Source organism: Ursus americanus, chromosome 7 (genome assembly GCF_024610735.1).
Source record: "Ursus americanus isolate L20-20 chromosome 7, mUrsAme1.1.p, whole genome shotgun sequence".
NCBI lineage: Eukaryota > Metazoa > Chordata > Mammalia > Carnivora > Ursidae > Ursus > Ursus americanus.
In genome coordinates, this window is record NC_142133.1 from 63583853 (window position 1) to 63609988 (window position 26136).

At 42.6% G+C, this 26136-nt stretch overlaps 2 protein-coding genes across 5 annotated transcripts in view; one reads left to right on the plus strand and one right to left on the minus strand.

The window, feature by feature from the left end:
- The window catches only part of ALK (ALK receptor tyrosine kinase), a 660105-nt gene extending 651773 nt beyond the window's left edge, over positions 1 to 8332 (plus strand). For both annotated transcript variants that reach the window (XM_087863752.1, XM_045809147.2), the window contains 3 exons: positions 2405 to 2539; positions 3244 to 3334; positions 5491 to 8332. In XM_087863752.1, coding sequence (XP_087719878.1) covers positions 2405 to 2539; positions 3244 to 3334; positions 5491 to 6171 — 907 coding nt within the window. In that variant the 3' untranslated portion in view covers positions 6172 to 8332. The remainder of the gene's footprint in view (positions 1 to 2404; positions 2540 to 3243; positions 3335 to 5490) is intronic.
- A 6111-nt stretch (positions 8333 to 14443) lies between these two features.
- Positions 14444 to 26136, minus strand: part of CLIP4 (CAP-Gly domain containing linker protein family member 4) — a 66789-nt gene continuing 55096 nt past the window's right edge. For 2 of the 3 annotated variants that reach the window (XM_045809150.2, XM_045809148.2), the window contains 2 exons: positions 22523 to 22595; positions 14444 to 16611 (listed from right to left, as the gene is read on the minus strand). In XM_045809150.2, the coding sequence (XP_045665106.2) occupies positions 16296 to 16611; positions 22523 to 22595 (389 nt within the window). In that variant the 3' untranslated portion in view covers positions 14444 to 16295. The remainder of the gene's footprint in view (positions 16612 to 22522; positions 22596 to 26136) is intronic. The other variant, XM_045809149.2, reaches the window with a different exon arrangement.

The window sequence follows — 26136 nt, forward strand, 5'->3', positions numbered from 1 at the left end:
AAACTTGTTTTTATTTGACTGAATGCTTTGGTGCCAAGCTGTGGGCCCTATTGCTCCTACTTAGGACAGACTCATAAGTGATGAAAGAGCCATCTGGCCTGCAAAATATAGATTTACTTGATCGGTAGGGTTGCTAGACAAAAGATGATCAGTTAAGATTGAATTTCAGATCAACAATGCATAATTTTTTAGTATAAGTACATCCCATGCAATATATATTTATATTCTAAAAGCATTTCTTATTTGTCTCAAACAAATTTAACTGGATGTCCTGTATGGTTAATTGCTAAATCTGACAATCCTTCCCCGAAATTATCAAAGTTCTATGACCAACACTACTTCTTGCTCCTTTGAACCCCAAACCAAGGAAATAAACATCTATTTGCAATCTATATGCTGGTCTCTCAAAGGATACTACAGTCTAATTCTCTGGCTATCTAGACGGCAGAAAGCAGATATCTGGAATGCTTGCGGCCTTGCCGCCAGGCTTTTGCATGATTTTGCTTATTTTGTTTCGCCTTAGAGGAAGACAAACCACCAAACAGAGAAAAATAATATATGTACCAGGCAATTTGTAGGTACCAGAGTCAAGAGATCTAATAACGTATTCTAGTCTGTCTCAGAGTAATTGCATAATAACCTCTGCTTCGGCCTTCTCACCTTAAAAATATGGAAAATATCTTTGCCCAGTGCTCCTCACAAGAGTCTTTGAAATTTCGTTGAGCTGATGTACGTTCTGTTCCTTCAGAGATGGAGGAGCTGTAGTTCTCTACAACTTTTGATAGAATATTTATTAACATTCAAAAACTACACCAGATACAAAAACAAAGACAGGCATGCTTTTTTTTTTTTTTTTGCCAAAAAACTAATAATGAAATTAAAGGTTTAAAATAAAAATTTTAGTAAAAATATGAAAGAAGATGATTCTGAAACATGATAGCCTTATTTTAAAGTTCATTTAAAACAAATAACAAATGAGAATTCAACCCTATTTCTTTAAAAAGATAAATAACCAAGAAAGTGCCTACCGTATATTAAGATATAAATACACAAAAAGTTAACATAGAATGATATCAGTACAAGAATCAGACACAGAGATGAAGTGAATTGAGAACCCAGAAACCTGTTTTTACTCACAAGTCAATAGTAAGGGGGAAAATACTCTATGAATAGTGTTAGAAGAGTGTTTGCAAAACAATTCAATTTAGAACCCTTACCTCACACCATGAACCAAACTAAGTTTTCAGATCTGGCTGGAGAGGAAGAACAAATACAACATAGAAGAAAACAACAAATACTCATCTAATCTTTAGGGAAGGGAGGATTGCATAATCTATAAAACAGATGGAGGAAATCACAAAATTTTTAAAAAATAGATTTGACTACCTAAAAATAAAATCTTTGGTAGAATTAGAAAGCAATTGATAGAAGTATTTCGATTTTGAATAAAGGTTAACATCTTTGATAAAGTATGTCTACAAATCAAAAAAACTTGATAAATATCAAAACAATATGTAGATGCAAATGGGCAAAAGACACACACAATTCAGAGAGGAAAAAAGGAAATGAATTAATAAATACTTGAGAAAACACTCCACTGTGTTAATTATCAGGTCGGTAAATATAATTTAAAAGATTCTACCATGTTTTACCTTAAAATCAGTGGAAGTTCTCATTTTTTATCATACTCAATGTTGGCGAGGGTGTCTGATGCATTCTTGCACAATGCCGGCTCCTTGATGACTGGAGTGACACGTCCGGAAGTGTGCAAGTGGACAGCAGGTGCCAAGAACTTTTTGGTGTTCGTGTTCTTTTGACCTAGCAATTCGATTAGAACTATCCTAGATTTTACTAGATTACCCTAATCCTAAATTTGAGGAATTTGCCCTAAGGACGTTGGCCTTTTAAAAAATGCATCCTGGATTTAAAAGATGTGCATCAGAGTCTTTTAAATATTTTAAGAATTGAAGACAATATGGAAATGATAAGGTAAATTGTGGCACAACTACTCAATGGAATGTTTTATGGCCGTTTCAGATGTTTCTACGAGCACAGAAAGTGTTTATGCTATAATGGAAATTGCGAAAACAGTCAAGGTTCAAAATTGCATTTGAAATATAATGGCAATTATGTAAAAGAAATCTAAGTACAGAAACTTGACAGGAACGAAAAAATAACCAGCTAACCATGGTTATCTTTTTCATGGAGCATCACCTGTGGCTACGTTCTCATCTTCTTTATTTTTGTTCTCCATATTAAGAATTCTCAATTGTGGAAAAATGTGTAATAAAAAAATTTAAATTTTACATCTGTGTATGTGTGTCCCTGTATGTGTATATATCTGTGTGTGTGTGTGTTCGTGTGTATATGTGGACCCGTATGATCTCTTCTGTCCCGTGCGCAGGTCTTTCGGCGTGCTGCTGTGGGAAATATTTTCTCTTGGATACATGCCATACCCCAGCAAAAGCAACCAAGAAGTTCTGGAGTTCGTCACCAGCGGAGGACGGATGGACCCACCTAAGAACTGCCCTGGGCCCGTGTATGACTCTTTTAGGAACATTTCTATGAGTTGCTAAGGATACTTTCTCTTTTCTAAAAATGCAGCCACACATAGGTTTTTTTTGGTTTTAAGATAAAAGGACAGATGACTGACCTCCTTTAACAAGCCCCAGGATAGGAGTGTGTCTGTGACTTCAGTGAGGTGGGTTAGTCTTCCGGCCCCTCGAAAGCAGTAATGTCATGCCTGAAAGGTTATCCTCTGTCTGGCTGGGGACTGGGGACTCACCAGGCTCACACTCCTCAACACCTCCTAGGAATCTGTGTCCCGGACTCCCCCCGTGCAGCCCTGCACCATCTGTCTTAAGTCTCTTTTGACTCTTTCCATTCCCTGCGTTTTCTGCCGTCCTGTCTGGCATCCCTCACCTCCTTCCCATAAGCGAGGCAGATGGGAAATATAATTAGAATATTCTTCCCCAGAGGTGACTTTAATTCAGAAATGGAATGAGAGGAGCCATATTTCATGTAAACACCAGGATGTCTGTTAATGAGCTTTGGTGTTCTAATACCTTCACACCTGGGCACGATTCCTTGGCCCGTCAGCAGAGGGCAGCAGATGCCAACCACATGGGACCCAGATGCGTTGTCTCTAAGTGCCACCTGTGGTCCCCCTTAGAAAAGTGCTGGGGAGAATGTATTCATCCCTCTTTCTCCTGGTTTTAATTAGCGTGTTTACTCTTCTCTTAGATACCGGATAATGACCCAGTGCTGGCAACATCAGCCTGAAGACAGGCCCAACTTTGCCATAATTTTGGAGAGGATCGAATACTGCACCCAGGTATAAACATTTTCCCCCTTGACCAACCAGCATTTATATGGAAAAGATGGCAAATACCAAACTGTGAAATGAAAGTGAAGCCAGCCAGAAAATATTAACGATCACGAGAGTGATTGTTGATGCATGAAGTAAGATGACTGGTACCTCAGTTTGGCCCATTTTGTAAGTAAACACCAGTTTCTGCCTCTTCCTTTGCCAACACATGTCCCAGCTGCAGACACCCAGTCCTGTTAGGGAATCGCTTCAACTCACAAGTATGAACTAAATCCCTACTGGGTAACTAAGGGATTTTTAGACAAAACTGGAGCTTCAGAGAAGTATGGGAAACACGGACTCTCAAATGGTTTATAGTGTGGCTAGAGAAATAATTTTGTGAAAGAATGAACAGTATATAATTGTTAAACTGGATGCCCAATGGTAAATATTAGAAGGACTCAAGGCAGGAACGAGGTAGGCTGGAGAAATCTGAACACCACCAATGGCATGAGTACCGCGTCTGTAACACACAAATCACGTGTGCTGTATTTCATTTTATCCTCCGTGAGGTACATAAAATATCCCCATTTTCCAGATGAGTTGAGGCTTGCAGAGGTTTTCCAAGCCACATGCTTTCCTGGCAGTACCACTGGTCCCCGTGCGGATCCTTCTCCCATTTCCTGCCTCTACCTCGAGAGAAGAGGCTGGAATTCATTCTCCCCCCACCCAGGTCTGTGCATGGACACCCGCTCTCCCCGCACCCCAGAGGAGCCCCTCAGCCTGCACCCCCAGCTGCCCCTCAGGGACACTCCCTCCCTCTGGCAGTATCTCCTCTCCACACATCGGCTTCCTTCCCTCTCTCAGCTCTCATTCTGCCAGGATATGTAACTCTGGAGAGTATCTCAGAAGTTGGACAATGAACCACTACCTCCCTAAATCTCCTCATCTTGATTGTGACAGAAACCATATATATATATATTTTTTCAAGCCACCTCATTCGTTCCTAGCACCACCGTCCCACCCTTCCAGCTCCTTCAGCTCAGAAGGGAGGGGACTGGCCTCTATCTAGATGGACTTCATTTGTCAAGTTCTGTGGGGCTCTTTCAGAGAACTTTCTGTCCAATGAACGGCATTGTAGGTTCTTATGTTGTAATACTAATGGAATATACCCACTTAACTATATGTACTTTGGAGTGATTCTTCTCCCAAGCATAGACTATCCCTCTTAAAATAAGCAGGTAATTCTGTACAAGCATATTTTGAATGACTCCCCATAGAGAATGATTAATGGGGAAGGAACAAAAGAATAAGAGAATCAGAAGGTAGTTGTTTTTATTCTTATACTCTTTTTACTGATGAATACTGGACCAGCATGCTCTTCTGCTACACGGAAGCAATGGGTTTCCCAATTTGCATTAAATATTTAAGAATTAAATTCCCCCAAGTTTCTTTCCACAGATTTTCTTCCAATCTCTGGCAACTGCTTCTGCTTTTCTGTATTACCGTCCATTGCTGTAAAAATGATCTAGCACAGAGCTGGCTTTGTAAGTGGTGTTCCTCACAGCACTGCCGTCCTCTCTGGGCTTCACAAAGGGTCTGGTCCGATGCAGACCAGATACGGAAGCGTTGTGCTGTCTGCACACAGAATGACACGATGACGTTACAGGAAACGTGATCGCCAATGCAGCCCACCCACCTATGGTGAAAGTGGAAGGGGGCTAGGAAGAGAGGAGGCAAACCTTGTGAGCCAACGCAGTGTGTCTCTCCTCCCCTCCCCTGTCCCACGTGTGCACACACACGCACTTGGAGTCACAGACTTTTCTTTTCAGCAGAAGGAATTTTATTGGGAATAGACTGGAATAATTTTGTAACTGATTTATAGTTTTTCTAAATCCATGAATCTCTAAGATATGCCCAAAGGTGGTCTCTGGAAAGCCACTCCCCTGCGCCAGGCCCCTCTAGACTAGTGCTGACCCTCCAAGCTCTTCGAGGGTGAGGATGACCTCCCACGCATCTCCTATTCCCCGGTGCCTATGAATTAATATATTCCCAGTAAGCACTGAATGGGCTCCTCATCTGGAAAATACGTCTGGATGAGCCCAGCGCTAAGGTACCTTCCAGACCCAACAATTTGGGTCTGGGATTCGACCCCTTAATCAGTTCGCTTCTCCCGCCCGTAGGACCCGGATGTGATCCACACGGCTCTGCCCGTAGAGTACGGCCCGCTGGTGGAGGAGGAGGAGAAGGTGCCCGTGAGGCCCCAAGACCCGGAGGGGATCCCGCCGCTCCTCGTCTCTCACCCCCAGGCTAAACGCGAGGAGGGGCGCGAGCCGGCTGCCCCGCCGCCCCTGCCTTCCGCGTCCTCCGGCAGAGCCGTGAAGAAGCCCGCGGCGGCCGAGCCGTCTGTTCGAGGCGCGCGGGCGCCGGCCGTGGAAGGAGGACACGTGAACATGGCGTTCTCCCAGTCCAACCCGCCTTCAGAGCTGCACAAGGTCCAGGGATCCAGGAACAAGCCGACCAGCCTGTGGAACCCCACGTACGGCTCGTGGTTTACGGAGAAACCCGCCAGAAAGACCAATCCTCCAGCCAAGAAGGAGCGCCACGAGAGGGGCACCCCGGGGCGGGAGGGGAGCTGTGCTGTCGCCCCTCCCGCGGCGGGCGGCCGGCTGCCGGGAGCGTCTGTGCTGCTGGAGCCGTCCTCGCTGACGGCCAGCGTGAAGGAGGTGCCCCTGTTCCGGCTGCGCCACTTCCCGTGCGGCACCGTCAACTACGGCTACCAGCAGCAGGGCCTGCCGCTGGAGGCCGCCGCCGGGGCCGGGCGCTACGGGGACAGCCTGCTGAAGAGCCGGCCCGCGCCCTGAGCCCCGGGCCCACTGCTCTTGCCGGGGAAGCCGGAGCCCACGGAGGGACAGGCCGCGGCTCCTCCGCAACCAGACACCGAACGTCACTTTCCATTGTGTGCCGACTTGTTTTGAGCGCCCCATAAACAGCCCTGTGTTCGCAACGCTTTCGAAGGAGGTCTTGCGCATGGGTTCCTCTTACTCTTTCAAACGGAGAAGACCTCGTAGAGACAAGTGATAACCGCAAGGCCCCGACGCGGTTGCGGGTTTTGTGCGTGGCTGGCGTCCACGCCCTCCTGCTTCTCTCCCGGCGCGTGGGCTCTGCTCCCCGGGGTTAAGCCCCAGCTGCTCGCGTGTCTCCGAGCTGGAGTCATAGGGGTTTCCTGAGCTCGCGGGTGTGGACCCGGACCCCTTGAAGGGGGGAGGGAAGGAGATAAAGGAGTTACTTGTGGCGAGCTGGCTGGGGAAAGACGCCCTTTCCTGGGAAAGGAAAAACCACAGACGAGCTGCGCTGTCCCTTTAGGTGATGTCTGGCTGCCTCCGATTGTGCCGATAGGCTGATGATGGTAAACACGGGAGGAACAGTTCTGGTACAATAGAGAAAATGCGCATGTGCTCATCTGAATGGAAAGCAGATATTCAGCGTGCTTTGAGTATGATAAAGACCCAGTCTGTCCAGATCCAGAGTCAAACAGCCTGTCAATATACCTCATGCCTTAAGAAAACCCTCCTACTAAAGGAGGACTGAGCGCGAGGCTTCCTACTGGGTTGAAAACTCAAGATTTGAATTCTTAATTTAAAACTTCCCACTAATTAAAATCAACTCTGATCATTTAAAAGCAAAAAGTGTAAGCAGCAGTGTGGTACATCGAAGCATAGACACATGTCCCTTCATGGGCCTAAGTGTCGATACATCCCAGGCCAAAACCTTCCAACAGTTTCCACCATGAAGGTTAAGCACAGGGACGTTTCTGCCTGCAGTGGCAGGCGGGTCATTGGACGCCCAGGCCCTCAGTGGTCCTGAGAGGCGCAGTGTCTGCCTTTCCAGTGTCCACCTACCTTCGTCCTCCTGCAACATGTGATCCCAGCGTATGTGGGAACACTGATTTGCTCACACAGACACAACGGCCTTGGTATAGCTACCAAATGCAGATGGAAACAGGACTCTCCCTCTGGGTGGCAAAGGAACAGCGGGGCACTGGAGTGCGGAGCTTGACATTGGCACATGAGAGTGGGGGCTCCGAACTTGGGTTTTCACAGATGACACTGATTTCCAGGAAAACGAACTGGGAATGGGTTAAGTTTTACACACATGTACTTACGCAATAATGCTTTATCAGTGACCTTGCATTTCAGTCTTTCTTTCTGCTTCTCCTCCATTCCTTTGCTCAGCGTCTTTCCTGGTGGTGGCTGTGCTGAAACATGGCTTTGGGAGGAGAGCATTTTCCATGACTTGCTGGCTCTAAGCATTCTCAAGAGAAAGGACTGTATATATACCCACCTTTTCCCCCACCTCCGCACACTGCCCTAGGTCACAAGTATCGCTGTGGATGTGGGAAAGCCATTCCGTTCCAGCCCAATACTAGACAAGGGTCCATTCTTTCTGAGGCAGCTGCCTCGCCCCGCTCAGGGGTCCTGCACATCTGTAGAAGCACTCATACCCTGGACACTTTTCCTTTATCCTAACCTGCAGAAATATTGTCACCAGACCACAGATGCTGCTGAAAACATCAACGAAGTCATCTCTAAATGACTGTATCAGTAACGTTTTGGCTCATGCCGGGCACAAAAGGAAATAGTCTAATGAGATAAACATTAATTCATAAACCACTAGCGGGGCCCAGGAATGATACGTTGAGAAACACTCTCCTACAGGATAATGACAGAGGAGCTGACAAGAACAGAGAAGAACGACTTCATTTCCTATCTGTAACACCAGTAACCAGTTAAACAGGGAGCATGCTACACCGTTAAATAGCCAAGTCTTTATTGTCATTAATGGGGGAAAAAATTGTATCCCTTCCTCTTCTTAAAAACCACAAATCCATTACATTTTCAGGTTGTGCCTTATTACCGCCGAGTCTGATGTGCTGATTCTAATTGTCTTCACTGGTAACAATTTTCATGTAAATGATAGTCAAGTCTTAAAAGCCTGTATACGCGGATAAGTGAATAAACAACTCCACACTGAGATATGACCTCAAGACGTTTCATTTAATTCGCTGTAAGTTCTAGGTGTCACCAGGACATTGACCTGGGCTGTCGTCCCGTGGGTACTGCTGTAGCCATATGGCTGTGGCAATTCATGTAGATGCTGGGATACTCTTATTGACTCTGATAGAAGAGGCCTACCTAGAGCATGAGCAGGCACAGAGTTTCTAGAAGCCACATTAATTAAACCACAAGCTAGAATAATGATGTATATTCCATGTCTATAAAGCAGCTCACCAAAAGTGCATAACCGCGCCGCTGGGGAACTGGCCATTGGTAAGGGAATGGCCAGTTTAATCTGTGGCACCTCAAAATTATAGCAAATTTCAAAAGGGTGGGAATTAATTTTTTTTAAAGACTATGATCTACTTAGTGGTCAAAAGACCGGATTCTCTCCCAACTCCCCAGATTGTGAGTCCTGGCTCTCCTCAGGGTATCGGACCCGGGTGGCTGTCCCTGTGTCTCCATGTACAATGAGGAGAATGGCTTCCCTTCCTCACAGCCCCTCAGGGAGATTCCAAATCATTTCTAAGCACAAGCACTCCCTCCTACACCTCTTCAATTCCCAAGTGATTTGGGCTGGGTGTGGGGGAGAATTTCAAAAGTCAGAATGAGCCTGTACACCCCTGCCTCTCTACCACCAAAGCTCAGTGGGGGTTCTTGCACCCCCGCCCCTTCTGGGCCTCTGGGTTCTCCCGTTGGCGCCATGTTTGATTTCATCTGTCACTTGTGTAGTCACAGGGGCAAGAACCCTACTAGCACCCAGTCCTTTTCAGCTCAAAAGAAGGTAAAGACTCCACCACACTTAGAACTGTTTAAATGTTAAAACAAAACATCACAGAAAGGAAGGTATTTAATCAGCTTGAGTAATTAAAAAAAATTTCTGGCATCTTCATATAATACTCGGCAAACTCTCTAGCTCTAAGTTATTATATAGCTGCAGGTGAACTTTACTCCACTAAGAAATTCTAAGTGATCAGGCTAGTTTAATAGACGTTCTCCAACAACAGCAGGATTCACATTCACGTGAGCTTTGGAGACCTAAAAACAAGATGCATGTGAATTCAGACTACCCTTGATAACAGACTCCCCATGACAAGACTCATAAAACCATATGAAGTGTGTTGTCAATCTGTCTTTAGCTAATGACTTTGTAAATGGGTCCCCAAAGAACATACAATTTGACTTTCCTAAGTTCACTGCAGCAGATGGTCCCCCATGTTGTGCGAACATGCGAAACAAAACCCAGCATTCCCGTAATCCTCCACAGGATGCCCTAAAATAAAAGAGAATTATAGAGAACAAACAGTAAGGCTTCTATTAAGATTCTGTTTTCCTTTCGTATTCTGAGTAGGTGTATTTAATTTTTAATGAGCGACTCAAGTACAAAGCTATTTTTAGCTCTAACTTTAAAACACTGGAAAAGCTCAGTGTAAGAACAGACTGTTACATACCACGGTGGGTGGGGAGGAACATGAACTACAACCACGACGCTAAAGCAATGCCTTCCCCCTCTTTGGCATTCAGTAGATGTAAAACGAGGGCACTACCCTCCCTGTAAAGATGGCACCACCAGGCCAACCTGAGAAGGCCCAAAAGCACCAGAGTCCGTGTGCGTCGCTGGCCCCACGTTCACTTCTCAGCTGCCTCTGTTCCACCCTCGCCAGCTATCTCCCTGCTCTGTCCATCTACCAAGGCTCCTGCCTCCTTGAAAGTAATTACAGTTATTTATCCTGCCGTCACTCCAATGCTTATTCGTAGGCACGTGGCAGCTGGTATTAGGTTGAAAGGCAATCTTATTAAATGAACTCCCTTCGAAACCTCAGCAATGAGTGTATGTTAACAGCCTCTACAATAGTTACGTTCTAAGAGATGTTATTTGCCGAGAGAGATGAATATCAGATGGATGAAACTTCAGCTGATTATAATACTTTGGATGGTTTCGCACTACTTGGTATTTGAGAGACAGCAGGCAGACGGAGCCAGGGCAGGGGCTGGGAGCCCCAGGTGCTAGACTGCCAGTGCCAGCCCCAGTGACTCCAGCAAGTTCCGTGAAGCCTCACTTTCTCATTTCACAACATTAACCGTCTGGTCTCAAAGCCCCTTCCAACTCTGAGGTCAATGATTCTATGAGACTTCGCCTCTGTGTAAGGCAAATCCCAACAGGACTGGCGTGTGGGTGCATGTGTGTCCTTTTCCTTAATCTTGGCACCTTGGCTCTTGACTCTTCATGCATTTAGAGCCAAAGCCAATTAACTCAGTGCGCCATTCCAGGGAGACAAATTATAGTCTTTATACAGAAGTAGACCAGAAAGAAGTTTAGTATCAGTTATCTGTTTATCCTATTCAAAGATCTCTTTAACAAATCATGTATTAACATAGCAAAAAAGTTAACTGGGTGGTTTCCTGAAAGCAGCAAAACTGCAGGACTAGGACAGCCGTGTCCGCTCAAAGACCTTCAGCGCCATAACTCTCATTGCTCTTTTTTAAGTCTGCTACAATTGCAGACTGACGGCAAAGTAGAATGATAAAACTTATCTCTGGAAGGTTTGCCACACCTGATGTTTCATGACAGGTCTCGTACTTCCTGTCCATCATCAATGTGCACCTCCCGGTCTCGATCCCCAGAGCCAGATACAAAGCCCAGAATAAGCCACAAGTTTGGGACCAGGAGGCATCCGCAAAGTCGGGCATCCGTAAACAAGTGTCACGGTGCCATTAGGATAAGGAATTCATTCATAACAGGGCTCCTCTTTCCCGGCTATACAGGATTGGACAGAATCCCTCTTTTCAGGTTTATAGACACACCCACAGTAACTGGATGGCAATTTTTTGAACATGTTGTAAATAATATAGCTTTATAGTGGATCTAGAAATAGGGAATCCCCAAAGAGAGCCCGTTCAAATATCCCACCGGAAGATCAGATTGTGAAGACTTGCAGGCAAATTTTCTACATTTTAGTACTTCTAATACTTGAGAAAAAAAAACAATTAAGGCCCTTTTGCATTATTCCAAATAATATTGATGGAGTATTTCACAGTTCTCAGAAGAAATCGTGATATTAAAGACAAACTCTTCTGGCACACGTGTGCACGCGTAAGCAGCTAGTGAGGTTTCGTACAAGGCAGGAAACGTGCAGAGCACCACCCGGTTTCGTACAAGGCAGGAAACGTGCAGAGCACCACCCGGATTCTCCTTGGTCACACACATGAAGGCAGCATGAAGTGAGGCCTCCTGAAACTTCACGCAATTTCTTTGTTCCCTAAACTCTATTCCCTTCAAGAAAAGGGAAAGACCACTTGAGAAAATTATAATCTTTTTAACTCATATGTATAATCGATTGGAACTCTTATTAGAAATTTGTTTTTACTAGCAGGTTCAATTAAGGGGACTGAAGTTTGACACTTTCCTCTTCTTCTCTGTTGTCTCTAATACAAAATCCACTTGCCTGGCCATCAATATGGGACATTTTGTGACCATTACAATTCATCTTAAAATCCATCTTAAGATATTTTTTCCAAAGATGCTGGAGGGTAACACCTGTCCTTCATGACGAGAACTTTGAGGAACAGCCAGTGTCTGGAACATTGTGGACCGAGATTTAAGCTGAACCTCAGAAGTCATATTAGAAAGCAAAGAGAGTGCTGGAAGCTTTGTGTATGATTTTAACATGACTCATTTCTTTGTCAGTCTGTTTTGATCTGTCAGGTGAAGGATAATTAGTTCAGTCCGCAAGAAGGGAAGTCTAGTTTGAGGAAAGCCAGCCTGGACGCTGGTGGACTGGAGTTGAAAGAACTTAAGCTCCAGGAGATTGGCTCGAGCTAAGGAGGAAGCAGCGTCTGGGTATTTACACTTCCTACATGTTAGAGAGCCTTAAAATTCAAATGCAGCGCAGTACGAGTAGATGTCTGAGCCTATTTAATTTCATCTATCCAGTTCAGACAGCTCTGACAGCACACCCAATCCCGAGACCACATTCCTCGAAGAAGCTGCAGGGGTGTGCAGTGACACCGACAGGAGCAGCGAATTTGCCTGTCTGGGTTCGTTTAGGACTTTCGAGCTGAATTTACGCCAGCTTTGTGAGCATTCTTTAAATGAAACTAGTCATCTTTAGGAACAGATTCTAAGCTAAGAGCCTCAATTTAAACACCTAAAATACCTTCGCTAACATAACTCAGAACTCCACGGCCCCCCGCAGCACCACCACGACCCCCACACTTCCCTGGGTAGTAAATGATGAAAATGCTGAAACCTGCTGCTTTATCGTGAAAATTCTAGTCATTGTAAGATATTCTAAAGGAACAAGAGGAAAATGAAGGCTCCCACACCTCTTGGTGCCCTTCTCTGCCAGGCAGAGGCTGTAGGCAGAAAGTCAGCTTCATTCCTACTAAGCATAATGACGGTACAGCAAGGTCAGTAACACGTGCCCACCAGCCATATAATTCCTCCGCATACGCTTTTTTCCCCCTCCCGTGAAAAGAAGCATCAGCAAAAATTTTGGTAGAGGAAATCCTTTTTGCCTATGCAAAGGCATCATATTCTGCTTATAATAAAATCTTCACGTGTCCTTATTTAACTTGTTCGACCTACAAGCATCTTTAGGAATGTCCGTTGTATATTCAAGCAGCTTATATGTGACATCGTTTGTAAATAAGAGCCTGTGTATCAAGGAATATTATTAAATGATTACTAAAAATATATGTGACATGTGAGTTTTGTATTAACTACTGTATTTGTATTATAAGTATACTGAAGCACAGGGCATGAAGAAAAATAAAAAGTACATTCTATTGGCTTGCAATGTGGTGATACATAGTATGTCTCAGAGTCAATCATTTAGATAAAAACCGTCCGGTGAGTAGTTACAATCACTAGATCCGTTTCTTAATTAAGAATGATTCTTAACACATTGGGTCTCTAGCCACTGGTCAATGCGGCTTAAATAATATTACCACATATTCTAAGTGGATAGGTCCAAAATGAAACTCTGAAATAAAAACGCTTGGCCCCAGAGACCAAAGCTGTGCACACTCAGTGTTTGACCCTACATATGACGATGTTCTCTGAATTACAGTCCTACCAAAAGAGAAAGTCAAAGCCGTCCCCGGGGAAAACACGGGCAGGTGGCTCCGGTGACCCTGCTGTTCCTTCCTCCCCTTCTTTTACCCAGCCCCTGGCATCTTTCTTTCTCTGCATGTCGCTGTTCTGGGGGAAAGTTAGACTCCCATGATTCTAACCTTCCTTGTCCTCTTCCCTCCCCTACCGAGCACAGTTACCTGTTCCAGGGCCTGGTCTCTTGAGGCCACCTGTCTGAAGCTGGTTAGATATCTCTGCTTTGAACCATCAGTGGCTTTCATTGCCTCTGTTCATTCAACAAGCATTCACTGAGCACTGACTAGATGCCGGGTGTTACTCTAGGTGTCAGGGGTAACGCAATGAACCAGTCAAATCCGTCCCTGCAGCTAGTGAGGGAAGAGAGAAATAAGCAGCAAAAAGTCTAGCATGACCAAGAATGGTACATACTAAGGAGAAAAATCAAAAAAGAGTGGCGGGGGAGGTGGGGGATGGTACAGTTCTGGAGAGGAGGGTGCAAGCTTCTCAGACCAAGACTACAACGTCTGAGTTCAGAGTCGGCAAACATCTGCCTCTGAACACTTTTAAGCACTTAACAATATTCCCACCAAGTTACCCTAAAGTAAAAAATAAAGCTTTGTAGTAGAATGTAGGTAATTATTTATATGGTTTTTAAATCTAAATTCAAAATAGTCTATCCTACGCGAAATAGACAAACGAAATCCCACTGGTATAAAACAAAATGAAGCAATTTTAGAAAACTCTGGAAACCTGTTCTTCTTCTCCTAAATGGCTCTCTGTCCATCAAAACGATAAACTAGGGGTGGCTAAAAACATAACCTGACTTGCTGAGTAGAAAGCATGATACTTTTTAAGGCTCTAGAGGGACAGGACAAATCCAAGTCACCGTGGTAAGACAAAAACAAAGTTAAGCACGAGGCCCGTGCTCCCTGAGTTACTGAGAGAAGAGGAGATGCAGGAAGGGTAATGACAACAGCCCAAAACCAAAACAGCTTCCCTTTTTTTATTAGTAAGAATTGAACTGTGAATGACATTTAATAAGCAAAACACAAATGGAGACACCTGACTTGTATGTATACGTAAACACACACATTATACGGATTTAATGACCCTACTCTAAACATGAGAACAACCGTTTCCCTGACCTTAGAGCTGGCATCACTGTTTCCGAGAGCATTTCATATTGAACAGGAAGAATTATGGACACCCAAGTTCAGAGGAGTCATGAATTTCATATTAAGGTATAAACAGAGTTTTAAAGAAATAAGCTGTATCATAAAATAAGTTTACTTCTGAATTGCAATACAGGCATTTTCTTCAATCAATAAAAATACTCCTTGATTATAAAGCAGCCATATTTTGCAAATGTCTATCAGGAAAATAGCTCTGGCAATATTTGAAATACCACACTTCTTTTTAAAAAGGCAGCAAAGCAACAGAATTTAGATTTTAAATAGTATATTGCAAAATAGTTCAACATATTATTTCTAAGCACAAAGCGAGATACTTTTATAAACTGTTTCAATATTTCTGTGTAGCTTAAAGGCTAAATATCTACAATAAAAGATAAATCTTTACACATATAGGACATAAACATCAAAACATACCCACAACACAAACATTTTACATTATATCACTATTTTGAAGCTCAGTTTGTTAACATGTGCTCAAAAAGAAATACAAAAACATGATACAGTCCTGTGGCTTTGTAACAGGCTGAATTCTGCGACAACTGAAAATATAAAACAGCAAAGAGAGCAAACACCAGTTTTATGAAAAGAACCAAAAACGTCAAGAAATCATAAACATTTAAATGAATAACTATTATATTCTTCCTAACACATCTTAATTTACTCTCTTCTCTTAAATATAATTTTTCTAAATGTTTTTCATATCCCAGGAAGAAATAATGGCAAATTCTCCACAAAGATGAAAGTGCATTATGTTTTAAAAGTGCTTCGAGTGTTTTATAGATATGCCCAATGAGGAATTAGACAAGTATGTGCAGAACATTCCAATTATGACTTGAATTCATAAACCTAATGATGGGGTTTTGTAGTTCATCCAGCCGAGGCAAGTGCCAACACAGAAGAAAAATCTGTGATTACATACTTTGTACAGAGGAAAGAGCACAAGCCATGGGTCAGGAGACCCCCATTCTATCCTGAGCTCTGTTCATCAGCTAGAGAACCCGGGTAAGAGAAGAACTGCTCTAGAACTTCCATTCCCCTCTCTGGCAATGGCTGAGAGGCTCAGCAGAAAAGCCTCGAAGGCCCACCCGACTCCAGAGTTTTAATATTAGCTCTAGATGAGGCATTCCTGAAAGGGCAAATCATTTCACAAAAAAATATATATATATATGAAAACTACGCTAAGCATAGAGCCGCTCTTCTCTTATTATACTTATTAGTACAGAAAGAAAAACTCCAAAAATACTTGACAGAAAAAGGTACGTGAAGGTCATATGTGAACCAAAGCTTGTGAAAACTCTCACAATGAGAGCGGATGAAAAATCCAGTATTATGTGCAAAAATGAAACAGTAAGCAACATCAGTTGGTTACCTAATGGCACATTTTTCCCCCTAAGTCTCAGAATCTTCTTGGCTCTAAAGCTTTAAAAGCTCTTAAAAATGCTTACTTTGAACTTGTTTTAAGAGAACCATGGTTCCCCCAGCTCAGATTTCTAGCTTTCCGAAGGAGTCTCTGAATTGTTAAATTGGTTTTTTAGGAAGATAAGTCTATTTTCAAATCGAAACTAATGGCTAAATAAATAAACCACTAGCCATGGACTCTATTTTATGTATGTATACGAGCGCGCCCAACACGTCAGAAGTTTAGCTCAACAGTTCTCATCCACGAGCTTCGACCCATTTATTCCCCGATAGGTTACTCTGCTCGGCCTGACTAAGACCCCGTGGTTCGGCTTACAGGTGAAATAGCGCGTGTCACCCACGGCTCCGTCATTTCTCCCTTTGGCGCTTCGAAGCTCAAGTCCCAGCCAGATCCCAGAAGCAAAGTCAGTGGGGCCCACGTACCTCACGGTCCCCATCTCATTGGAGCTGGTGAGGAGGACCTGGGACCCCTCGTGCAGCTTCACGCTCCCTTCCAGGCCCCCGGTGCTGCTGCTCCAGCGGCGGCGCAGGGCGGGTCTCGATCTGGTGGGGGAAGGGCGAGGCCGCCGCGTCAGCAGGAGCCCGTGGGCGGCGGGCAGGCTCCGGGCCACGCCGCGCTCACCATCACCGTTAGCTCACAAAGCAAACCACCGAACTTTACATCAGAAACCAAGCAAACTGCGGGCCTCAGAGGGGAGGGGGTGGGGGGATGGGATAGACTGGTGATGGGTGGTGGGGAGGGCACGCATTGCATGGTGCACTGGGTGTTATACGCAACTAACGAATCATCGAGCCTTACATCGGAAACCAGGGATGTACTGTATGGTGACTAACATAATATAATAAAAAAACATTAAAAAAAAAAACCTGAGGGCCTCAGAGGGGAGGGGACGGGGGAATGGGATAGGCTGGTGATGGGTGGTAGGGAGGGCACGTATTGCATGGTGCACTGGGTGTTATACACAACTAATGAATCATCGAACTTTACATCGGAAACCGGGGATGTACTGCATGGTGACTAATATAATAAAAAAAAATTTAAAAAGAAAACAAAGCAAAACACCGTTCGCTCACACACCCTGCTTGTTTTTATTCTAAATAGCAATAGTAGGATACACTTTTGTTCAGCAGTTGAAAAATTTCTCTCTCTTGGCTATTTCAACAGTAACCTAATCAGGATTTAAGTTTTCACTAGCAATTTCTAAATACACACACACACACACACACACACACACACATTTTTACTTTCTGTAAAACAGCCACTAGAAAAAATACACTTATATAACCTGTTTAACTGCGCTCAATTATCAAAGCAAAAAAAAAAAAAGAAAAAAGAAAAACATAGCGTTAGGGCTGTGGTAAATTAAAATGACCTTTTGTTCACTTTTTAAACATTTATTTACCTGAAAAACAATGTTTAAAAACTGCTTATCTATAATTTTATAAAATAAATGTATATATATCTTCTATGAATGAACTCCAGCCACACTTTTTACCACCCTCCCTGCCACTAAGAGTAAGGAGGGTCTTACTTTCCAGGAGCAGGACTCCTCTCCTTTTCTCTACAAACCGTTATTTATAACGTCCTGCCTCTTAACACCTGCCACCAACCTGACCTGAGAATGAAACGACCGAGCACCCACCCACACCACGAGCTCATCCAAGGCCTCAGCCAGTCCCGCCCCAGAGCTCCCTCCAGTGCCACTGCGAGGGTCGCTGAGCCTGGAACTCACAATAGAAACACCCCCAGGCTCTTGTTGCCCTATATGACCTGAGACTCCCCCAAACAGTTGTCCTGAACCCGCCACCACGGGAGTCTTGCACGCTCCATCCGCCTACCACCTCTCCTCTAAAACCCTTCTCCCCGTCCCCAGTGTAGAGACAATGCACGACCTGTTACCACACCACATGGTGCCTGGAAGAAGCTGGGTCCTACTCATCCTCTTTCATTGTCTCTACTTCCTAATACACTGTCACACACAACGTCCCGTTTCCTTCCATCAACGACCCTGTAAGAAAGGAAGACCACTCTAATTTTATGGGTAAGAAAACTGAGGTCCAAAGATTTGCCCCAAGCCACATCTGCCAATATGTGATAGAATTCTAGTTAGAAAATATAATGGAAGAAAGTATGATTTATCACAAATGTACACATACAATGATAAGGTTAAGAAAGATACATAACACCTGTTGGGAAAAGCGCAAACCTTTACTGAAGAACATACAAAAGAAAAATACACAAGCTTTGCTCCTGGATAGAAACATGTCTGTGTCAATTCTCCCTAAATTCACCCCCCAGAGGGATAGTTTGCAACCTCACAAAATCATTCTAAATTTCACATTAAAAGGACACCGTCTATCATTTCCTGAGCACCGACTACGTGCCAGGCACTTTCCATCCATTGTCTTATCCAACCTCACCCAAACCACTCCTGTAGATATATGATCTCCCTTCGAACAGAAGAAGAATCTGAGGATCAAAAAAAGTAAGCTATTTGCCTATGCTCAGAGAGATGGTGAAGGGGACAGATGGGGCTCCCATGCAAGGCGGTCCGAGCACAAAGGCCAGGCCCCTACAACCACAAATGGGTATTAGTGATTAAGACAAAACTGAAAAATAACACAGCAAAGATTTACATGGCCAGCATGTTAAATTCTAAAGTTACCGTAACTAAAACAATGTGGCTCCGGCACAAGAATGTACTTCTGCATGACACCGAAAAGATACCTTAGAGAAATACACGTAATCTTTTTTCTTATGTGATTAAAAAGGAAACTTCAAATCAGTAGGGACAGGAGTGAACATTCAACTAGGAGTGCTGTAAAAATCATTTGGGGGAAAAGAATATGATTCTTACCATTCACTGTATGTTAAATTCCAAATAAATTAAACAGCTAAATACATGCATTAGAAAACAGGAAAGAACCACAAGGAAATAGAGCTGGATATCTGCCTGAACACGCGCGCGCACACACACACACACACACACGCACACACACACGGGAAGGGAGGGAAACAGATATACATGTATGAAAAGTCTGGCATCTAGTATTACATTATGATGTTTTTCATTGATTATTATGCCAAAAAAATGTTTCCATATCGGAGAACAGTCTTTTAAAACATTGCAAAAGCCACACCGAGGAAAACTGTTACAGAATACAGGACGTATTAAGGGAAAAAGCTTTGCAAGGGTATGTAGAGAATGATTTGTCCAACTTGGTTTAAAATTCAGATACATGCTTTAGGAAAAAACCTGGGAAAGTATATACCAAAACAAAAGTAATAATTTCATCTAGGTGATAAAAATTTCAGATGATCTTTATTCTGCACTTAGTTTTTTATAATTTTTCAAATGTTGTACGATCAACTTTCATAATCAAAAAAGTTTTAAGAGAAAGAAACAAGTAAAAAATGAATTCAAGATCTAAACCAAAAATTCATGGTTTGGGTGAAGAGTTAACATTCTAATAAGATGATCTGATTCAAGTTATGTCAAAACTCAGGGACGTGAGAAACTCTGAATTACAGTACATTTCAGAGCTACTTGTTCAAAAACATTAACTGAGGGGCGCCTGGGTGGCACAGCGATTAAGAGTCTGCCTTCGGCTCAGGGCGTGATCCCGGCGTTATGGGATCGAGCCCCACATCAGGCTCCTCCGCTAGGAGCCTGCTTCTTCCTCTCCCACTCCCCCTGCTTGTGTTCCCTCTCTCGCTGGCTGTCTCTATCTCTGTCAAATAAATAAATAAAATCTTTAAAAAAAAAATTAACTGAGCACGTGTGCAATGGCAGGCCCGGGGTTAGGCTCTAGACCTGTGCATAATAATCAGTAAAATGTCATCAACACAGCAAGACAGACCGTATACAGTGCAGAAGGAGCACAAAGTGGAAAAACTCCAGCCTCCCTTAAAGGCCAGGGAAGGAGCTTCCGCGAGGCAGTGACACGTGAGCCTCACCGATGAGGCTATCACCACGAGAGCGAAGTCAGGGACACAGACAGGAGCTCTGCACGCAGGCGGGCCTTTAGATGCCGTGCCAGAGAATCTGGGCTTCATCGTGCGTTTGAGAATCGAGAAGCTTCAGGGCACAGGCAGTGAATGCAAATGGATGATGTGACATAATGGAACATGCAACAGAATGAACTCTGTGAGTTCTGCCGAAAAACATTCAAATTTGAGCTGACCACATAAACCGTGTCAACCGGCTGGATTCCGCAGATGGGACGTGCCGTGACAACACGGAGAGAGGCTGAGAGAGAAGCTGGCAAGGACCGGGCCGGGCGCGTGTGGCAACGGGACACAGATGCAAGCAGGATGCCAGGTGAGAGAGGGCGGACTGCTCCTGACTACCAGGTCGCTGTGGTGCCCGGTTCAGATCCCAAGCCCCCTTCCTCTCTACCGCTACTCTTGGCATTAGATACACATAGAATTCTGAAGACAGAACTGCGGCAAGCCCCTTGCCATCATGTTGCCCTCTGAATGAAATGCGTCCATCACTGTCGTCCCGACAAATGACGCAGAAAACCAGATCCTGTCCCCCTCTCTTCACGGCCTCTCTCATGTGGGGCAGGCACGTCCTTTGCACAAACCCTTCAAGTTTCCTCTCCAGAAATTTTCATACCGCTACATTCTCCATGTTTCTACTGGAAGCATCATTTATTTCCATATGAATAAACAAGAAAATGGCAGTGTGTGGGGAATCTGAGTGAACTCATTTTTCAACCCAGTCTTCAGTATACATCATCCTCCAGCCAAGCCACAGCACAGTACCCGATCGTCTCCGTGCCCTCGGCAGAAGACAGAGTCACTCTCACGTCTGCCCCAGCCCAAGATCACAGGCTCCTCTCCTAATAGCTGCCAACACCCAAAGTCTTCCTGTTGCTCCTTACAACAGCAGCCACCAAACATTTTCGTCCTGTGCTCTATAAGCGAAAATCAATTATTTTTAAAATTGCCAATACCCAATGTTTTCCTCTGATTTTATACCCTCAATAAAAGAGTATCTTTTTTTTTAAACAGATACTAGTCTCAATCTGTACAAGTATCAGTAAAACTTCATTTCTTTTGATTTTTATAGAAAATAAAGAGAAGGTCCTCACATTTTGTGTCTACCCATACCTGCTGCATAATTCCCATGGTTCCCATTTCTCATCCTTCCCTTGGCTCCCTGGACATCGTTCTCTCCCACCCCCAGCATCTCACATGGCCTTTGACACTGCCCCCCTGCCCCTAGGTCCTTTCTATCCCAAAGGTCTCTTCCATTCTGCCCTTAACACACTCAGCTACTCAAGTGAGGAGACCAATTTCAACATCAACACTGGTGAAGGTCTGGAGGAAAGAAAACAACAAAAACAACACCCCTAGCCAACCCCGCTAAACAGTACCTAGCAGTGTCTTAGGACAATCAGGGTTGGCAAGTGAACGTTCAGATCCTTGTGACGCCTCGAGGAACTTCTGGCCAGATTATATAAACCCCCTACCTGTTGCTCAGGTGATTATCTGGTTCCAGTGCCTGGGCTCCACTTTCTAGTGACTTCCGGAGCACCACACTAAGCAAGTGTGCCTTCCTACTCAGCCAGTCTTTTTTTCCTTCCCCACCCCCCCCCCCACAGCTCCGGGGCATTAGCCTCCAGATTAACTGGAAAATTTTAAAATAAAAAAAGAACTCCTTAACCCAATCAATCTAGAAGAGACTCCTACTCCCCTAAAAATAAAAAAGCTTCCAAAAGTGTCAGAAAAATATCAGGGGGAGTAAAGTGGGTCTGAGGGAAATCAATATAAATGAAAAAGAAACAACAACAAAAGCATTTTGAGCAGTATCTTCTACGAGAGAAAGGAGTATTTTTTTAAATAATACTAAGATCACTTTATGCAAACAGACCTGACATTTCTTTCATGTGTTGCTGAAAATATTAAATCAAATCTCTGACTAATTAAATAAAGTTTAAAATCAATCCACCCGGGGCGCCTGGGTGGCACAGCAGTTAAGCGTCTGCCTTCGGCTCAGGGCGTGATCCCAGCGTTATGGGATCGAGCCCCACATCAGGCTCCTCCGCTATGAGCCTGCTTCTTCCTCTCCCACTCCCCCTGCTTGTGTTCCCTCTCTCTCTGGCTGTCTCTATCTTTGTCGAATAAATAAATAAAATCTTTAAAAAAAAAATCAATCCACCCTATTCAATGATAACACAAAATGTAAATTCCTCCAACGCTTATTAACGGTACTAAATCTCTCTGAAAATACAAGCAGCATACTACTCTTAGTCACTGGTGACATTTTTAATTGAGCTTGCGGGGGAAGGAGGGAGGACTCTGCAATACACTCCTCGCACCTTTTCTTGTAAGCGCTAGAATTCTACCAAGCAACGCAAAAGGTACAAAATCTACTTTCTTCCTTCACAGAATCCTGTCATGTTCATCTTGAGAAGCATTTTTCTAAATCTTCTTAATACTTACTTGGCAAAAGCATTTCTTCTGTTAATCTCTTTTTGGGAAGAAGCAGAAGTCGTACTGAAACTTCTCCTAAAACCTAAATGTCAAAGTGAAGGTCAAAAGAGGAAAAAATAAATCACAAATTTGCAGTCCTCATTAAAAGTTATCTTATATCATTTCTTCTATAGGTGTTCTATTCTATCAAGTGTTTCTTTGGAAGCAAGACAAAGAAAGTAAGTACATACAGAATAGTGGTTTAGATATTTTGACAAATTTTTATCTTACCTTTCTCATCAAACGATGCATATGCATAAATAAGTTAAGATCATGACATTCCATTTGGAGGTTTTTACTATAAAACTTATTGAAAACCAAATAAAACTAAATCAGACACTGATAAAGCTGAATCTTTTTACTCTCAAATATTGTAATCTTGATAAATCATATGAAAGAAAGGATAAAATGGCTTAAAAACACTATCACTAAATATGCCATTTATAACATACTGAACAATAAATTTCAGAGTTTAGGATTCTTGGCATCCCCAAATGACAGAGTTATTAAAAAAAAAAAAAAGATTTCATGAAAGGTACATTTTTAAAAAGATGTCTTTTAAAAAGAGTAAGATTTCCAGTTCTGGAAAGTTATGGCAGACCAGATGTGCTGAATCAATCTCTTGATCAAAGCAAGTATAATTTTATATGACTATAATTAAAAATATATATGTACTGTTGAGCTGATACAAAGGCACAATTTCAAAGAGATGTACCGCAGGACTGCCACTAAATTCTAGAGAACTTTGGCTTCTGCCTTACTGGCTGCACAGGAGACGGGAAAGGACATAAAGCCTGGGGCCTAAAGAAAGGGGGACTCTAACACAAGACTCCTGGTTAAAATGCAGATCCCAACCAGCCCACCCTCAATTGAAGGTTAAATGAGAAACAGAATGAAACACCATTCTGACAAAAGCAAAACAAAGTGGCTTGTGTCAACCTTAATGCTCAGAAGGTGGCAAAATCGTCTCCCTTCGAAATTTGTGATCAAGAGCCAAATCCGTTTTATCTATGTAATAAAAAATAACTGCAGGGAATGCAAATTAAAGTAGTCTCAGGTTGGCAGCACCTCCAGGAGTAACTGGCAGAAGTAAATACAATCTTCTCTGGAGGCATCAACCAGGCCTCAAAGAGTTCCTGTACATTAAATTCTGAGTAGAATAAGCACCTCACAATAATAAATTACAAAATTCACAAGGAAAGAAGGTACCACAGGCTCACAGAAACAGACTGGCAAAAGCATAAGTTAGGCTGGCAGAGACTTCAGATATGGAATTATATAACATAAAAGATAACAATATTTAAAATATTTAAAGACATAAAAGAAAAACTTAAAAATATGGGGAAATAACAAGTGATAATAAGTACTACAAAGCAGATTTGTGAAAAGGAAAAAAGAAATAAAAATTTTATAACTAAAAACTTGGTGGCTGGATTAAACAGCAGAATAAACACAGCTGAAGAAAGAATCAGGAAACACAAAGATAGAGCTGAAGATGTCTAGAATACAGTCCATTTCTGGTGAAAAATATAAAAGAGGCATGGGAAGGTGAGAAAGTCTACTAACACTACTCATCAGAGCTTCTAAAAGAGATAATAAAAAGATTGAAGGAGAAATATTTTAAGTATACAGACAAGAGTTTCACAGAATTGATCAAAAATGCTAATTCCCAGGGGCGCCTGGGTGGCACAGCGGTTGGGCGTCTGCCTTCGGCTCAGGGCATGATCCCGGCGATCTGGGATCGAGCCCCACATCAGGCTCTTCTGCTATGAGCCTGCTTCTTCCTCTCCCACTCCCCCTGCTTGTGTTCCCTCTCTCGCTGCCTGTCTCTATCTCTGTCAAATAAATAAATAAAATCTTTAAAAAAAAAAAAAATGCTAATTCCCAAATCCAGGAAGACCCATGATACCAAACAGGATAGTCAAAAAGAAACCGCCATCTAGGCAACATCATAGTAAAACAATAACTATACAAAACACTAAGGAAATAGAGAAGACCTCTAATGGCAGTCAAAAAGAAAGATAAATCACCTACAGAAGTACAGCTTAGGCAGACTCATAGCAGACTTCTCAAACAAGTGACAAAAGACAGAAAATAATAAAATTATATCGTCAATGTACAGGGAGAAAACATCTTTCAAACTCAAATTTTCACCAATTGTTAGTTTTACCCAGTAAAACTATCATTAGAAAAGACAAAAACTGAGAGACAGACCCTTTCTAAAAGAAATTTCAAAAAATATACATGTGGTAGGGGCGCCTGGGTGGCTCAGTCAGTTGAGCATCTGCCTTCGGCTCAGATCATGATCCCAGGGTCCTGGAATCAAGCCAGGCATTGGGCTCCCTGCTTGGCAGGGCGTCTGCTTCTCCTTCTCACTCTCTCTCTGTGCTTGCTTCTTCTCTCTCTTAAATAATTAAAATCTTTAATATATATATATATATATATATATATATATATATATATACACATATACGTATATATGTACATGTGTATATATATGTGTGTGTGTGTGTGTGTGTGTGTGTGTGTATATGTTTGGTGGGAACAGAATGATCCCAAGTTAAAGTTCTGAAGAATAAAGACTAAAGACACTGGTAAATATGTGAGCAAATTAAATACTGGTTATTAATTATAGAAAAAAAGTATTATAATAATGCGAAATTTGTGGCGGAAATAAAATAAATAACTCAGTTTATAAGGATTTTCTGTCACTTGGGAAAGAGCACACATGATGATTAAACTTTAGACTTTGCTAAAAATATGTATGTCAAAGTACCTATGGTAATTCCTAAGAGGTATATTCATAGAGTATAACTTTTATTCAAGTAGAGAATGGAACGAGAACAAGAGGGGGTAGGTATATAACTAGAATAAAGTCAAGAAAGAAAACCACAAGTAAAAAAAAATTGAAAAAATAGCAAACAAACAGCATAAATAAATCCAAATATATGAGTAGTTACAATAAATGTAAATAGGTGAAACTCTCAGGTTAAAAGGCAAACATTGTCAAACCATATTTTTTTAAAGAAGTGAAATCCAACCATATCCTATTTAGAAAATATTCCAAAAACATAAGGATATAGAAAAGTTACAAGACAACTGATAGAAAAAGATATGTTAAGCAAATACTTGACCAAAAGAAAGCAGATATAAGGTAAAAAGAATTATTTAAAAAGCAATACCATTTATATTAACACCAAAAAATGAATTATATTGGTATAAATCTAATAAGACATGTACAAAATCTATATGAGGAAAACTATAAAACTCTAATGAAAGAAATCAAATAAGTTAAATAGAGGTATTCCATGTTCATGGATAGGAAGACTCAATATTGTTAAGATGTTAGTTCTTCCTCTTTTGATCTATACAGTCAGTGCAATCCCAATCAAAATCCCAACAAATTATTTTGTAGGTACCAACTATCTGGAAAATTTGTATGGAGAGGCAAAAAGTCCAGAATAACTAGCTCAAGATTGAGGGAGAAGATCAAGAAGACTGAAGAAGCTTGAAGAATCACTATAAAGCTACAGTGTTAAGACAATGTGGTTATTAGTGAAAGATAAATAGATCAAAGGAACAGA